Source organism: Porites lutea, chromosome 5 (genome assembly GCF_958299795.1).
Source record: "Porites lutea chromosome 5, jaPorLute2.1, whole genome shotgun sequence".
In the NCBI taxonomy this organism is placed as follows: Eukaryota; Metazoa; Cnidaria; class Anthozoa; order Scleractinia; family Poritidae; genus Porites; species Porites lutea.
The window spans coordinates 35,260,655-35,278,012 of NC_133205.1; the positions used below are offsets into that span (position 1 = coordinate 35,260,655).

The 17,358-nt window shown below is 39.6% G+C and overlaps 1 protein-coding gene across 1 annotated transcript in view; it reads left to right on the forward strand.

The window, feature by feature from the left end:
- The window catches only part of LOC140938297 (uncharacterized), a 48,182-nt gene that overhangs the window by 15,445 nt on the left and 15,379 nt on the right, over positions 1 to 17,358 (forward strand). The window contains exons 7-9 of the mRNA XM_073387794.1: positions 1,615 to 1,926; positions 15,185 to 15,481; positions 16,482 to 16,677. Of these exons, the coding sequence (XP_073243895.1) occupies positions 1,615 to 1,926; positions 15,185 to 15,481; positions 16,482 to 16,677 (805 nt within the window). The remainder of the gene's footprint in view (positions 1 to 1,614; positions 1,927 to 15,184; positions 15,482 to 16,481; positions 16,678 to 17,358) is intronic.

A 17,358-nucleotide genomic window follows, 5' to 3' on the forward strand; every position in this document is an offset into this window, starting at 1 on the left:
TCAATAACATGCTGTTCATCAAAATCAAGGATTTTCTTCGCTTTGGGAACTACTCTTTGATATGGAGTCCTAGCAAATTCAATTGGCTGGCCTAATATCATTTGCAATATCTCAGGGTCTGAGGTTAAGGCCTGCCACTGATTATAATATTCTCTCAACCCCCTGCTTAAAAGCAGTGAACTTTGTACTCAAGATACTGTAACATATTTACCTTATCTGTAGGAATATCAGTAGCATTTCACTGGCTGGATTTCCTCGCGGTTTACCGTGGTTTGTAGAAATTATTGTGTGGCCGTTAAGACCGGCTCCTCTTTCCTAAAAGAGGCTTTCCAGTAGGGTGAGAAGATTTGCCCTTCCAGCCATCGCTATGGTTTCGATAAGATGGCTTTGCAGTAGTCGTATGGCCAATTTTGTTAGTCGCTTTGATATTGTTAAGCTGAGAGTGCAGCTCATCGCCAAATAACAAGCCCGTGATGGGTACTTGAGAGCCACACAACGAGGAATATTCGTCATTTAAGTTTGGTTTGATAGCGTCCCGTCGACGGTAAGACAGCTCAATGTTTACATGGCCTAACAATGCCAGAGCGTCGGCGTTATACGTGACTAATTTCCCCAATTTCTCAGTGAGAGCCAACGCTGAAGTCTTCTCAGGATCTGCACGGATGGCCAGCAGTGTGTCAAATTTGGCGACAGCACTACCGACTTTGACAAGTACTTTCTGAATGTTTGCAAGCCGTAAATCCGCGCTCTTGGTCCCATGCTTCAGCTTATTCAATATATCGGGGTTGACCTTTGGCACAGTTAATTTCTCACAATTATCGGGTCGATTGTATTTCGCCAATTTTTCTTTTAATTTTGCTTCCTCCAACTTAGAATCCCATCGCTTATTGACGATATACGCCAATTTCTGAGCGACTTTCGGGTCAGTTTAATTGTCCGACTCAAAGTCTTGAGCAATTTCATTGAGCAATGCGTCCTCTGTGACACAGCTGCCCGGTTTTGGCTGGTCGCCGTTGGGCGGGAAATTGAGTTCCTGGGAATCTGACTGTTCAGGGTCTGAATCTCCGCTATCGCTCATTGCACTAGGTGCAGGAGGTTGTCTTCTCCTTTTCGGTGGTGTAGCATGGTCTTCTGGTGCGTCAGCTAAACGTTTCATTCCATGGGCAGCATGGTGGAATTCATTTGGGTTATGGCCGACAATACGTTATCACTACTTTGTCTGTGCCCTGGGGCGAGTGATTCGCTGATTCATTTTCTTCAGAAGGTAAATTGTCTTCTTCTGCCGGTGAAAGGGGGTCCGTTTCACTCATATTTTCGGCAGCCATACGGCGATTTTCTCGGTGTTCGCTCAGCACTGAGCGAGCAAAACAACAAACGTCCGACCTTCCCGAAGGATCGCACACAACTGATCTTCCCGGGTTCGTGCGCTTTCTCACGTGACTCCGTAGCGACCAATGACCAATAACGAAACAGAACTGTCTTCTTTACTGTAAAAAAAAGTATACATGATTCCAACAAAAAGCAGTTTTTAACTTTCCAAAAAAGGTGCTCAGATGATTGTATAATCACCCTTGCTTCAGTCTCAAGAATTTTAACATCACTTATTTTATTCAGGTGTCCCTATAATTTTGAATAAAGACAAGGAAGTAGCAGGAGAAACCGTTGTTATTATATGGGCACCACCGCTGAATGGGGCCTGTTTTGTCTTGGGGTATAAAGTCTACTACAGAAAGGTTTCATTGGTAGAGACTAGTCCTTGGAGGTCCGTAACCGTGGACAAAAATTGTTCGAACCACACCTTGCACCTGGGTTGTTGGAAGGAGTATGAGGTCGCAGTTACTTCACTTAGTGCTGCAAATGCAAACACTGACAGCACTGAGAGCAGTTTTAGTGACAGCAGGATATGGAACTTCAAAGTTAGGAGAGGTAAGTTTGGGTATAATTCATAGTTATTGATTTCTCAGCCCAGGACAAGCTTTGCTGTAATTTGGTACTAATTTATCTCATTTTTACATAAAAGGAGGATGCATGATCCTTAAAGGGGCTGCAAATTTTCTTTTACTTTTAATGCAAGACGTGTCGGTCGCGTCGGTTAATAGGGTGCTTAAGCAACGACGACGGCGACGGCAAACGGCAAAGAAGATATGGGTGTAGATTTGAAAAACAACAACTTTGCACGTGCAGCACACTCTTTTGTAGATTTCTTTGCAGTCACTGCACGACTATGATGTGAAACTGCCTGATTTCACCAGAATTTCAAGTTTCGTGGAGGACTTGAACACAAGGCAACGACTTCCCTTTTCTTATTCTAAACTTCGATAGATGAGTCCTTTAGAATTCAAGTCCAGAAAAATTTGCCAACATTTGAAGTTTGAAGCAGCGCGAATTAACTTTTCAAGTGAATTTTTCGTAGCCGTCGCCGTCGTTGTTGCTTAAGTTACCTTATTTAGCCTTTGGTAAACAGCTAGCTCTTTTTGCCTGAAACAGGTGGTCCCTTTCACGTTATTAGAAGACTGGACTCTAAGTCTATCTTCCTATCTCATCAAAATGTTCGTGTCACGGAAAATGGTAGAAATGTGACGGTGGCGACAATGGTGAAGGGAAACCAGTTTTTCAAATCTCAAACAAAATGGAATGGATTATTTTATTGCTTTATAATGATGTTGGGAATTAATAGAAATGTGGTGTTGGTGGTGGTGGTGGAGGGAAAACAATAGAGATGCAGTGGTGGTGGTAAGGAAAAACAATTGAAATGTGGTGGTGGTCTTGGGAGAAAAAAGAGAAATGTGGTGGTGGTGGAGGAAAATAATAGAAATGTGGTGGTGGTGGTGGTGGTGGTGGTGGAGGAGTAAAAACAATAGAAATGTAGTGGTGGTGGTGGTGGAGGAAAAACAATAGATATGTGGTGTTGGTGGAGGAAAATAATAGAAATGTGGTGGTGGTGGTAAAAAGGGAAAACAATAGAAATGTGGTGGTGGTGGTGCTGGTGGAAAGGGAAAATAATTAAAATTTAGGGGCGGTCCTGGAGGGAAAACAATAGAAATGTGGTGATAGTGACGGAGAGGGCAAACAATTGAAATGTGGTGGTGGTGACGGAAAGCAATAGAAATGAGGTGGTGGTCTTGGAGGGAAAACAATAGAAATGTGGTGGCGGTATACAGTTTCACTATTCAAGGTTGGTATCATTACAAATAAATTGTCTTTAAACGAAAGGAGGATGTAGGGTCGACGTGGGTTGGGTAGATGAGGGATCGATGTAGGGTCGATGAGGGGTAGATCGGTGAAGGATCGATGTGTGCTCGATGTGAGGTGGATTCGGCTCAAAAAATGAGCAAAAAAGAAAGGAGGGAAAGTGAAAATTTGTTTGTTTTTTTTTTAAAAAAGAGCTAGTTTGCCGTCGTCCTCATTACTATGCGAGATTTGCGCGCCAAGAACCAGTGAACCACAATTGGTACAATTTGTTGGACAATGAAAGCGGCAGGTGGTAGAACTTGCACTTATTCCTCGCAACATGAATCAACTAATGATGAATATTTTTCTTACTATCGATAAGAAATATAACTGGGAAACCTATCCAACAGGTTAGCACACGGCCTTATCTTAATGAATGTCAAGACGCGGCTGTGGCCGACTTAGTAGTTATCTTAATGAGATTCCCCCGTATTTTATTCATAAGATAAATCGGCTCCGGGATAAAAAAAAAACACTACGAAGTCGTCGTGTATTCCACTTCACTATAATGAGATTCCACTTAAAAAAGAAACGGTATAGTCCCTATACTACTTTCACGTTTTCCCTCCTGGGCCCTTGGAAATCATTAATAGATTAATGACGTGGAGGAATTTCTGGACGCGATAGCTTAAGGAGTACAATGTTTTAAGACTAAAAGAAAGGTGCTAATAGCAACGACCAAGCCGAAGTGCTGAGATGTGGGGTATCCGTTGACGACTGCTAATCGAGAGAACAGTGATGTATAGGTCTCTAGGATCCTTAAAGTATTTTTAAAATAGAGGTGGGTTTAACTTGTTCAAACAGTAGTTATGAAAATGGGCTAATACACCTCATAAGTACGTCCCAAACAGAAGAGTGTGGTGTAGCGACTGGGTTTCCTTTTTCCATATTTCTCATCTTTTCAAGTTAACGTGACCTTGTGATTGAGTCTTGCATGTTTGGATGGAGAGTGTTTACAGATTAGCCCTGTATTGTTTTCAATTTCGAGCGGAGTGTTTGGCACGATTCAACGGCTATTCGCAGTTTAGATCGTAGCTATTCAGAGTGGCAAACAAATTTAAAGAAAATTTGTTGCACGTGCAGGTCGTCAGCAAAGTTTTCTTTTTGCTTATTAAACCTATTACTATTTTGACCTTCCCGTTGCCGCCATCGTTACTACTGGGAGCAACCCTGTGAAGCCTATGTGCAGTTCATGTGAAAACCATGTGAAACTTTTATGGATGTGAAACATCCTGTGAAACACCCTGTGAAATGAAAAGTCCTTCTTGCACAAAATTATGAGGTTGATTCTACCCTGTGAAAAAATATGTGAAATTGTAACATACTTTGTCGAACTGAAAAAGCCGTGTGAAACAACATGTGAAATATCCCTCGACCGTAAGAAACATCCTGCGAAATCAAAATCACTGCTTTAAAATATGAAAGCTACCCTGTGAAAAAATTGTGAAATTCTAAGATTCTATTATGTGCCTGAAAAGGCATATGAAGCACCCTGAGAAATAAGAATGGGTTTCTTGCAATTAAATGAATTCTGAGGTTGATGCTGCCCTGTGAAAAAAATGTGTGAAATCCTACAGTAATTTGTTAATACATATTAATTTTGTATGTGGTCGTTTTGCCTAAAACATAGTCCATCATAGTCCATAGTCCATAGATCTCAAATCGTCTTCCGAACAGATATTTTCCGGAAATTGCCGTTGGGTGCCCCTGATTAAAATTGCAAGAGAGAATACTAACAATCAATAAAAGAAAGATAATTCGGTGCAGAAACATTTACAGAGACAACAGTTTTCGTTCACGACGACAGGTATTAAAGTTTTTCTAAAAATCCTGAGTCTTTATAAAGCTTAAAGCTTACGTTTATGTTTTAAGCCGGCCTCCCGGTGTTTGCTTTTTTCAAAGATGAACTCGAGGCAAGAAAATCGCTCAAAGTTTTCTTTCAACAGCCAAATTTATAACTAAATATTCTTCGGCACGTTTTCTTTCTATTTGCTGTGAGAAAATATATCTAAAGGCTTTTCAAAGTTCTGTAAGCTTATGTCAGACCTCATACTACGTCAGAGCGTTGTCTCAAATCTTACAAACGTGCATAAACTTGCCGCATAAACTGTGCTCGACTTCATGAAATTAGATATAAAAAAACAAACATCAAATACATTAATTACTCAGGCTTACCATTCGAGATGCAGCTCCCGAAAGTTATCAAGTAAGGCCAGAATCGCTTGAGACTTTTGAACCCTCTTACGCATTAAGCAAGGTGAAAAACAAACCGATGCCATCCGAAATCGGATTTCCGACTTTGACAAGCGGCGTACCTCTCAACCCAAAAAACAATAAGCAAACTACAATCATGGACAAAAGTCTTGGGACAGTTGTACAGTTCGAACGCTTTTTAATACACGCGAAACTGATCCGCGCGCTACTAACGCTGTACGTCCCTACCCCCTCCCCCCACCCCACAGACAGTGTTGAAACCGTCAAGGCACAATTCCTTTGACCTTTCAACATTGTATTGGGTGGGGAGGGGGGAGGGGACATGGATTTTTAAAAAGACAGCACTGCTCTTTGCGACAGAACTTGTGAAACGCATAGAATTGAAGTTACGTTCTGACTGTCCCAAGGACTTTTGTCCATGATTGTAGCCATGAATAACATAAGACTCTTGATAGCAGCTGTATTTCATTTTGTACATCCAGTGGAAAAAGACAGTTAAAAAGATAACAAGTTGACACAAAACTCTGGCAGCTTCACCTGTCAAAGTAAACAAGTTTCAAAATGCTGCACAAATTTTCCGCATGAACTCACCTGTCAAATTTTGACCAATCAGAGCAAAACAATTGGTCGTAGAGCGTGACCAACGCGTGACCTTGTAAGGCGGAAAAGTCTCCCCCACCTGTATTTCTTAATGACTGGCAGAATATTAGCGTCCGAGACTAGTTTGAAATCAAAATCTTAATAGTGCAGGGCCATAGACATAAACATAAACATACACATAGATATAGACACAACATATTTAAAATGAATTTTTAAAAAAATAAAATTGAGCTTGCGATCATTTGAAAGCTAGTAACTTGTCAGCGGATAACTTCAAAAAGTACTCGACCTCGATGGGTCGACACCTGAGCCCGTCATACGGTCAGGTGATACTGGTCAGCGGATACCTTGTTTTGACAGCTGTCAATTGATCACAACATTGATGTGCAATCAGTTTTCTCCTGGGCTCCCAAATAGGCATAAATAGATTGTGCTAGTAAATCCAGCAAAAGTTGCCTGACAATACACTCAAAAGTTGCTCTAAAGTTGCTAAAAATTAATCTTTAATTAAGCTCAGTGTAACTAATAATAGAAAGTATCTTCTAATGACGTTTCTAATGATTAAACGTCACAATGTGTGCTATAGACATCATAGTGCTGACTACACACTTTAGACAGTGATCATGTTTACAACCTTTATCTTATCTTATCATGATAAGATACAACAATGCAAAGAGGTCGTAAACTTTAAAGTTTTACAGCCTCTTTGCATTAAATTTTTTGGTTGCATCTTATCATAACTGAAGCCTCAAGGTAGTCCTCTAGGGCATTATCTTGTTGATCGTTAAACTTCTAGAAATTGCAGCTCTTACAGGACTACTTAGAGTTGCCCCAGCGGCTATGGTAGCCTCAATAGGGTCAATATTTTCATTTTCCTCGTCAGACATTTCAGCTTCTAATCGTGATGCCTCGCACTGCAGCAAATACCAAGATGGCGGGCGGGAAGCTCTACTGTTGGAGCGAATAACCGCTGGATGTAAGCGCCCGTTAGATAGATAGCTGCTGTCCAGTTCGTGGGCGCACCTGTTATTTTATAAATTATTTGTAAGAACGTACGACATCTTTAGTTTTGACCAGTTTTAATAAAAACCTTTTAATAAAGACCTTTTTGATAATTTGGTCAGTTTTTAACTATTTGTTGACTCAAAAGTTGCCAAGGAAGGCAAAAAATGCTCTAGGTTGCTCGCAGTACTGGAAAAGTTGCTGAAAACGCTAAAAGTTGCCCAAAAGATGCCGACTACAATCTATTTATGCCTAGTAGCCAGAAAGTGTGAAAGTAAGCATTGGTTTTCCTGTGGTGAGGACGGACGGTCGCTCGGGCGGTCGGTCGGTCGGTGTACGGTCACGTGATTACCAAATTTTCTGGGATGGGTATTTAGAATAGAACAGATTTAAGATGCCAGAATAAAGAGAGTTTTGTATTCAACAATAAAAATGAAAGGACGTGAAATTTTATCTCCAAATATTTGTCAAAATTGATAAACATTATCTTGACGAGTAGGCAAACGCGTGAGAAATTACAGTGTTTGTATGAGTATCTTATGTCGAAAAATTTCCGTAGAACGGCTGTTCTGAAAAAATATGAATTGTAAACTAAAGCTTCACTCCTAAGAATTCAAACCACTCTTTTAAATTTTCTATACATTTTGTTTGTAAGAAAGCCCTGGGAAAAATTACAGACAAACATATGGCAATTCTATGGCAATTCTATGGCAATTCTGGAGAAATTTAAGCACAGGTACGCCCCCCAATTTTTTTAGCACAATCCTTACGGAAATTATTCGACGTTAGATTCTCATACAAACACTGTAATTTCTCACACGTTTGCCTACTCGTCAAGATGGCGTCGAAAACCGTGACGAGGTCTGTATAGCTCGGGAAAACAGCCGTTTCTCCTGGCTCTTCAATTCGCCTCTGGGGACGTTTCCCGCAGAGGAACGTCTGCAACTCAGGGGCAGAAGTTCCATACTGATGACATAATCAATGTTTACATAATAAAAGTAATGAGGATCCAAATGCAAATACAGTGGAACCCCGATACAACGATCCTCGATATAACGATATCCCCGGTATAACGAATAATATGCTATGTTCCGGCAAAAGTTACAGTAAAATGTATGGGACAGAACCCCGATATAACGATCTTCGATATAACAATATTCCCGATATAACGATGAGTTTTTAGCGCACCGAGCGTAAAATCTTCCCCGATATAACGATATTACAGTATCAGTACACAGATACAATTTAACCAAAACATTGAATTTAATACAATAACATTACAGTAATCGAGTACAGTAATCTGTAACGTTTCTGTCAACAGCTTTCAGTTTACGATGCCTCTTTATCCTCCTTGTCATTTAATAGTTCTTTCAGTTTTAGTATTTTTGACTCCTTCTTGTGACAAAAAGTAAGCAATAAGAGATTTTGTTAATACGTTGGATGTTTCGGGCGAACGAGAGAGAGAATTCCTTTCCTCTCTTTCAGCTATGGAGGATGCGTTTTCTAGATTGCAAATAAAACAAATGAGGCAAACCAAACTTGAAGAGTACTTTAATTAATGAACAAGTGTCTGTTAAAAAAGAAAAACAATGAACACGCAAACAGCGAAAAGTAAAGACGATTACAGTCGCAACTTCAAATGTTTAAGTTTTGTTTTGTTTCCCTTGTACGATTCATACCACAGACTTTGTTGTGTAACCTTGATAACGTCTAATGCTTCGAAAATTGTTTAAGGACATTGCTGCGTGCTTGAAACGCTACATTTGTTAGTCATTTGATACACATTACAAGTTTAATTAGACAAAATGTAGCAAAAAAAGTACATGTTCATTTTACCCCGATATTTTCGGTTATTTTACGGCAATATCGTTATATCGGGAGTCTCGATATAACGATACCTCGATATAACGATCTAATTCCGTTCCTCCCTTGCCATATCGTTATATCGGGGTTCCACTGTTTCAATTTTACGTTTCCCCTGGTCGATTTTGACGAAGTGTTGTGCTCATCTGCGAACGAGCTGCAGCAAAACTCAAATGCTTCTTCTAGAGAGACTATATTTCTCAATTAATGATTGTTTTGTTAGAGATTCATCGTGTTTACACAGTTGACATTTGTCGCCTTTTGTCTTTTGTCTGTCATTCGCAAACAATACCTAAAACAATGTTACTACTCCGTCGACCAATCAGCGCTCCTGACCGGATTCCGGACAGATTTTACGACATCAGTATGGAATTTCTGTCGCTGAGTCCCGGACCGGTTAATTCCTCCTCGCGAAACGTCCCCTGTGGAGAAAATGAGGATAAACTGCTGTTTTCGCAGGCTAATCATCATATTGTGGAAAATTGCTAGTAGTTTGATTCATGTAAATAAACGCTATGAATTGATTCAGTTCGCATTTTGATTGACAACTACATAATGAAATCGCCGAGTTCATGGTGAACGACTGCAATTTCCAACGAACTTTGGAAACCCTTTGTCTCTCTAGTCATCTCCATGAATGGCACATTTTTGGCAGACAACAGTGGTTGACTGTTGAACTGAGTTATGTCAAAAAATATCCTGAATCAAAATGAAATTTTCGAAGGAGACAGCTAAACTTATAAGGTCATGGAAACTGTCCAAGGTCATAAGAAGAGCTCAAAAGAGGATGTACCCTACTTAAACATGCGAGACATGCAGTGCCCTTATTGGTCATTACAATGCCATGAAAAGTCCATGAACCTTGTAAGAACATTTTCATGTCAACGTTTAATCCGTGAGCCCCAAAATTAAGCATTACAAATTTTGTTATAGTCATACCCTGCACATATATTTTGTGGGTGTTGTTTGCTGTTCACACCCTTACATGAACGTGATTTTGTCTTAATCATTAGGGATAAAGTTAGTTCCTTAATTCAGCGCAAAATTTAATTTTGACCTCTAACATATACATGATTGTTGCTGTATGCATGTAAATATTTTATAAAAATATATCTATTCTGACTAATAAGTGTACTTCATTATATTTTGATATATATTTAATATATTTCTATAACATTTCTCAGGGCGTTTTCAGTTTCACACAATAGCGGAGCTCCACGCGCGCGCGAAGCGCGCGCGTGGGCGGAGCCCCATTGCTAAGTAAATCTACCCATCCCAGAAAATTTGGTAATCACGTGACCGTACACCGACCGCCGACCGACCGTCCGTCCGCACCACAGGAAAACCAATGTTTACTCTCACATTTTAGCTCGTTTGGGAGCCCAAGAGAAAACTAAATGGGCTCCTTTTTCACATCAATGTTGTGATCAATTGACAGCTGTCAAAACAGGGCATCCGCTGACCAGTATCACCTGACCGTAGCGCGGGCTCAAGTGTCGACCCATCGAGGTCGAGTATTTTTTGAAGTTATCCGCTGACAAATTACCAGTTTGAAATGATCGCAGGCTCAAGTTTATTTTTTCCAAGGATTCATATCAAATATGTTTTGTCAGGAGCCCATCAAATGGAGCCTCCATCTCCCATACAAGCCCTTGGAGTCAACCCTTTCCCGAGTAGATTTATAATTAGAACGGTTCCCAGGGGAGACTTCGCGCGCCGACGGTGGGAAGAGCCAATCACAATGACACTGCTATTGTACTTCATCAAACAGCAGGAAATTCGGTTTTGACAGGCCAAACACAATCATAAGTTACTGAAACGTGACTTTAGCGGTTTCATCCCTCTGAGATTTTCTTTCTTTTCTTTCTAGCGGGTAGATTATACTGTGGAGAGGTTTAAACTCTGACTATGTTAATCTTAATTTTGGTTGCTTGTCTCACATTAAGAGGCCATGAAGCTGGTCTATTACATGCGTAATGATTAACTACAACCTGCAGTCTGTAGTTCTGACAGGATTCGTTTTCTTAGCCAATTTTTTTGAGCGTTAAGGTTCTTATTTCGGCTAAATGACTCAATATTAATCAAGTCAAGTTTTTCAAGTTTTTTTTTTTCCGAAATGCGTTTATCTAAATAAATACTTGTAGTCCTTGTGGTTGTTTTGCCCGTCAGCTAGTGTGATGATTCCCTGCTATGTTTAGTAACGCCGGGCCCAGTATTGTTTTCTCGCAAAAAAGTGATCTACAGATGCGAATTCGAAGAAAAGAGTTGGCCTTAACTTCTACATTAATTGCGAGAATTGTCCTGTTAGTCAGTCATAATTCCAGTTTGGCGCAGATACAATCCAATTTGTTTTTCTTGAGATAAGAGGGTCTTTGGACTGGAGCGCGATGTCACAAATTCCTCCGTTAGCAAATTACTTTTGAGTTAGCTTCACGGTCGTGAAACTGTTCTCTTCTGTTCAACTATTCAAGTGCCAGGTTTATCAGGCAACTCTCACGGTGATACAAGTCAGTTGTAAGGGAAGACTGGAATTTCTCAAATTTCGGAACTGAAGCATTCCTGCTTAGTTGTTACTTAGGTCATCGCTTTTGCACGCGGTGCTTAACCGGCGAAATCCACTCCACGGTGATGACAAAAATCAAGTGATCCTGGCACTTTTTCGGCGCTGATCATCGAAAAGTTCCAAATCGTCCACAGAACGCTTAATCGTCGACTCTTTTCCAGGTGCATGTTTAAATGTGGGATGTATGACGGCAAAAAAAAAAAAACACTCGCAAAGATAACCTTTCCGTGATCCTCAGTTCGCTGCCTTTGTCCCATCGCTTCATGCTCAGTCAGCGGGTAATTCATTAACTTTTATTTCATGATACCCAGATCCCAGCGGCTGTAAAATTGTAAAAATGGACGTATAGTTAGAAAGGAAAACGGTCGAAGGACGGGCTTCTGAGTTCGACTTCATCCAACTTCATTTTTTTCAAGGTGACATACGAGACTCACGGAAATACGACACTTTTCGCGGGAAACAAGCCGTTCTATTTATAACTCTACTCGGGAAAGGGTTGACTCAAGAAATTAATGGAGATGGAGGCTCCATTTGATGGGCTCCTGGTTTTGTTTATGTCACTATGGCCCCGCACTATTAGAATTTTGATTTCAAACTGACTTCGGAAGCGAAAATTCAGCCAGTCTTTCTAAAAGTACAGGCGGGGAAGACCTTATCTTACCATGGTCACGCGTTGGTCACGCTCTACGTCCAATTTTTATACTCTGATTGGTCAAAATTTGACAGGTGAGTTCATGCGAAAAAATTATGCAGCATCTTGAAAATTGTGTACTTTGACAGCTGAAGCTGAAGAGTCTTGTGACAACTTGTGATGTTTTTAACTGTCTTTTTCTTCTGGATGTACAAAATGAAATACAGCTGCTATCAAGAGTCTTCTGTTATTCATGGCTGGTTTGTTTACTGGGTTTTTGGTTGAGGAACGCGTCGCTTGTCAAAATTTGGTAATTCGATTTCGGATGGCATCGTTTTCGTTTTTCACCTTGCTTAATGCTTAAGAGGGTTTAAAAGTCTCAAGCAACTGTGGCCTTCCTTGATAGCTTTCAGGAACTGAATCTCGAATGGTAAGCCTGTGTAACTATTGTATTTGATGTTTGTGTTTGTTATATCTAATTTCATGAAGTCTTGCACATTCACGCTGACAGTTTATGGGGCAAGTTTATGCACGTTTGTAGCCGTAGTTTGAGTCAATGATCTGACCTAGTATCAGGTTTGAACGGTTTGATATAAGCTTACAGAACTTTAAAAAGCCTTCAGATATATTTGCTCACCACAGATAGAAAGAAAACGTTCCGAAGAATATTTAGTTATAAATTTGGCTGTAGAAAGAAAACTTTGAGCAATTTTCTTGCTTCGAGGAGTTCACCTTGGAAAACAGTAAACACCCGCGCCGGGAAGCCGGCTTATAAAGCTTCACGCCGAGACTCAGGATTTTTAGAGACACTTTAATACTTGTCTTCATGAATGAAATTGTTATCTCTGTAAATGTTTCACCGAATTATATTTCTTTTTTTGATTGTTAGTAGTCTCTCTTGCAATTTTAATCGCTTGTCTGTGCCGTTTGTTTTCATCGTTCATGAACATCGCTTGCAGGAGTACTCAAAAATGTCGCGCGTATCAAACGCTTTATAAGATTACACATCGTTATAACTGAAACCATTAAATAACAAAAAATAATAATAATAAATTCGCTATTATGTTGAAGCTTAACTCTATTAAAGTTCATTCAAACACTCCACCACACTGACAGCTCGCACTTATAGAAACGAGAACCGGCTAGCCATATGGGTGATTTTGGAAATTTTTGAACGGTTTCGCATTACGAGATTGATCGTCCTGAATATTGACTGAGTGCATTTTGTCTTGAAAAATTGTGAAATACTGCATTCTGTCCGAGGTCTGTATGATAAATAGTACTGTTTCACCTCAAATGTGATGTATAAAAATTATAAAAGGTTGGTTGAAACACCCCCAGATTTGTTGGCAAGAATTTATAAAGTAAACCTGTCGAACGCAAAAAAATTGGGCGTGATTTGTTTTCCAAGAATTTGTTTTCGAGGCCCAATGTATCGGTCAAATCGAAGCTTCAACATGCCCCCCCCCCCCCCCGGGGCATACCCCGGGCATTTGACACCTTTGCCGTCCCGGGGAGGAGGGAATTTGATTATCAGAGTCTTCCAGGGGTGGGGAATTTGATCCCCATGTTTAGGGGTGGGGGATTTGAACTGCACCCTCGATTTCATGTAAAATCTTTGGCGTGGCGAGCTATCATGGAGGACGCGGTGTTAGAGGATTTTCGTGGAAAAGATTGTGCCTTTGTTGCCAGTTGGTTACCAGGAAAGTGCTTAAACAAGCTTTGTGCCGTATTTGAAGTATTTAAATTTTGAAATTTTTAATATTGGATTCAGGCTTTGAATGTATGAATGTATTTTATTGTTGTGTTCACAATGAAATACAATACCTATACCGGCGATTCAATACAACAACATAAAATAAAATAAAAAGCTCAGGTCAACTACTTTGACCTACTGCAAGTATGTTAATTAATAAGGTGAGCGATGATGCATGTCAGTGAAATGGTCATGATGTAGTAATCTCGATAGGTGGGATCTTTTTTTATAGAACGCTTTGTATGTTGCACCACAAAAAAAAGCTGAGCATTCAGTTTAATACCTTGTAGCAGCGATTTCCGCTGCTTTGCATGAGACTTTTGTTTGTAGTAAATAGGCTAACAGTGTTTCTCAGTTTTTGTTATATCTATAAAGATTTTGTTCGACAACTGAAGGCGTTTCTGCCGTCCTTCTGTCATTTTTGTGCCTGTGAAATGTCCCCGGGGAGGGGGCATTTGATCACCTGAATGGACCCCAGTGTGGGGCATTTGAACGGCATTTTCGCCCGGGTAGGGGGGAATTTGAACAATAATTTTCAAAAAAGTCAAATGCCCGGGGGTTTGCCCGGGGGGGGGGCATGTTGAAGCTTCGATTTGACCGATACATAATCTACTGTGATCTTGAATGTGATCGAAGATGTTTCACTCTAAAATAACTTAGCCTTTCCCTCAAAAGTCACATGAATGTGCCCTTATTAGTTGAATGATTTGTGGATTAAAAGTTTATTTTTTGATTTAAATTATAAATTTATTAATTGGAGCTTCGCGTTTAGCCCTGGCTAAATCTATATATTAATCATTTCATGTGGTTTTTCACAGATCACACCCATTTCACATGGTAAGAAAATTTCACAGCTATTTTCACTGGAAGGTTAATCTATCCTTGTGAGCTGTGTTTCACATACTTTTCACATGGTATTTCACATCACAGTCTGTGAAATACTATGTGAGAACGTGGAGCCCGTTTCATAGGTATTTCACAGGATTATTTGACATATCATTTCACATCTCTGTGAAATAATACGTGAAAACCTATGTGAAATCCCTGTGAAAAATTCACATGTTTTTCACATGAACTTCACTGCTTGGCCGTCGAGGTTTCGAAAGGTCGTTTTTATTAATTCATGAACTTATGTTTCAAGATTCTCAGTCTGCTAATCTGGGCATCTGTCCCTGTTTCCAAAGCTTTTATTTCCAATTGGGTTAAGTTACTTATCTAAATGAATAGAGAAATTCCCTAAATCAGTTCTTTCTTTTTTCTGGTCTCGTTTTATTTCTCTTAGCGGAACCGCTAATTAACTCTCTTTTAACCTGACCAATTACAGGCGTACCATTACCTCCTACTATACAGAAGGAGAAAACCAATACATTAAGCTGCGACGTCAACCTTACATGGAGCACCCCTGCTGATAACGGATGTCCGCTGACTAAGTACTCAGTTTACTACAGACTGAGTTATGAAGACAAGCAAGAGGCAAAATGGCACGAAATAAATGATCTCAAAGAGAATGCGTTCATTCTGACGTTAAAATGTAACTCGCGGTATGTGATCGAAGTGTCTGCCTGGAATGAGTTGGGAGAAAGTAACAGATCAAAAACACTGGAAATTACAACAAATTCAGGTTAGAGTTTGACTTAAGGTGTCTCGATATAGTTTTTCAGAGGCCATACCGATATTTTTCAATCGCTTTAAAAGTGATTTTATCCTTGTCTGATCGCTACAAAATTTTCACCAATGGTTGACTGTAGATTGAAATTTGTCAAAATGTAGGTTTTAGTTAAATCGATATTACTACGACAACAATAAACAAAAAACTTTGAAATTGATAAACGCCTAATTTTGCGCGATCTAGACCAGCTACTGAAAATCCAACATTAGGAACTTCAAGTTTGGTGTTTAGCAAATAACCTCTGTAAGAAGTAAAAAAAAAATTCTGAGTGTATGTTTGAATTCGTCTAAAACGAAAATATATTTCAAACTATAAATTTTCAATAGCCGTGATAGATTATTTAATAAAAAAGTTATAAATGGCTCAAATTATTCTTAAGCAGCGTCAGAATGCTGCTTAATGTCATATTTCGATGGTAGGAAATTTTGGTGTATTTCGTTCTTGCGATGTTAAAAACTAACCCGTTTTCTCACCACCTGTATAAGTGCAACTTCATTCAAAATTTGGACTTTTAGCGCTTTTTCACAAATTTCAATCCCTAGCCAGTTACTGGTGAAAATTTTACAGCGATCGGACAAGGAAAAATCCATTTTTAAGGCGATTGAAAAATATGGCCTCTGACTAACTGTATTCAGACACCTTAAAGTTAAATCTATTAAAATGTTCACTGAAAGGTTGTGCGATAAGGGAATCGGAAATGTCTTGAATTTCCGAATAGAATTAAGTAAGCCTGGGCGAATAACCTATGTATAAAGTAAAATTAAGCTCCTTTAAACTTAAAGTCTTGCTCTACTAGCATATTCATAATAATGCAGTCTACCATAGTTGGTCAACAGTCGACAGTCCAGTCGATGATCAGAACGCAAGACTAGGTGAAAAGATACATACCAGCCCCCCGGGGCAGGATTTTAGGTTTTTATGTAATGCTTCTTTTTTGTTATGTTTTCACGAGATGGAACAGCCACACCTTTAGAATCAAGCCCACGACCATCCACCTATTCCATGAGCGGCAGTCTGTCTGCTTTGCAGTATGCCGGTTTGGTGGCAGGAGTCGCTGTCTTCCTTTTGGTTGTCTTTCTAATGGTGTTCTTGCTTCGAAGAAAAGCACAGAAAAATGAGCAACAAGCGCTTTACTCAAGACCGAGAAGGTAATTTGTTAGACCGTGACATTAACCTTTATTGCAATTTTTCTCCCATGTATTGCATCAAAAATCTGACTCAACTCTGCAGTCGTCTTTTGCCTCTGACGACGCTCGCACCTCAAAAAGCCGAATGTGTGCAACAACGCTTTGATGTGGTTCAATTTTATCCTTGGTTCAATTTTTATTTCCCTTTGCTTTAAACTCATTACCATACATTACCATACCCCAAAACCAACATATACAGTAAACACCCGCTAATAAGAACCAACACTTTTTGAAGTCTGGCAAAATGGGTTCTTGTATTTTGGGGTACGTATGGAAATTTAGGCTAAGTAGGGTCTTAATAAGGTTCTTAATTTTTATGAAGGAGATAACAGATTGTTATAAAAACTACATGGTATTTACTCATATACAAACTTTTCATAATAACAGATAGAAAAGTACTAAAATTACAGTTTGAAAATCCTGACTCGTTGTTGATTTCGGAGAGGTGTGTAGCTTCTTCTACGAATGTGACTGGCTAAATGTTCTTACGAATTAACAATGCGGTAATTGCGATACCAAAAACACAACCTTACGAGTCTGATTACAACACGGTTGGCTGGCAACTTCTTACAGGTCATTATATTTACAGCTTGAAGAATCAATGCAATGATGTGTCGGGGAATTATCTTAACTATTATTATT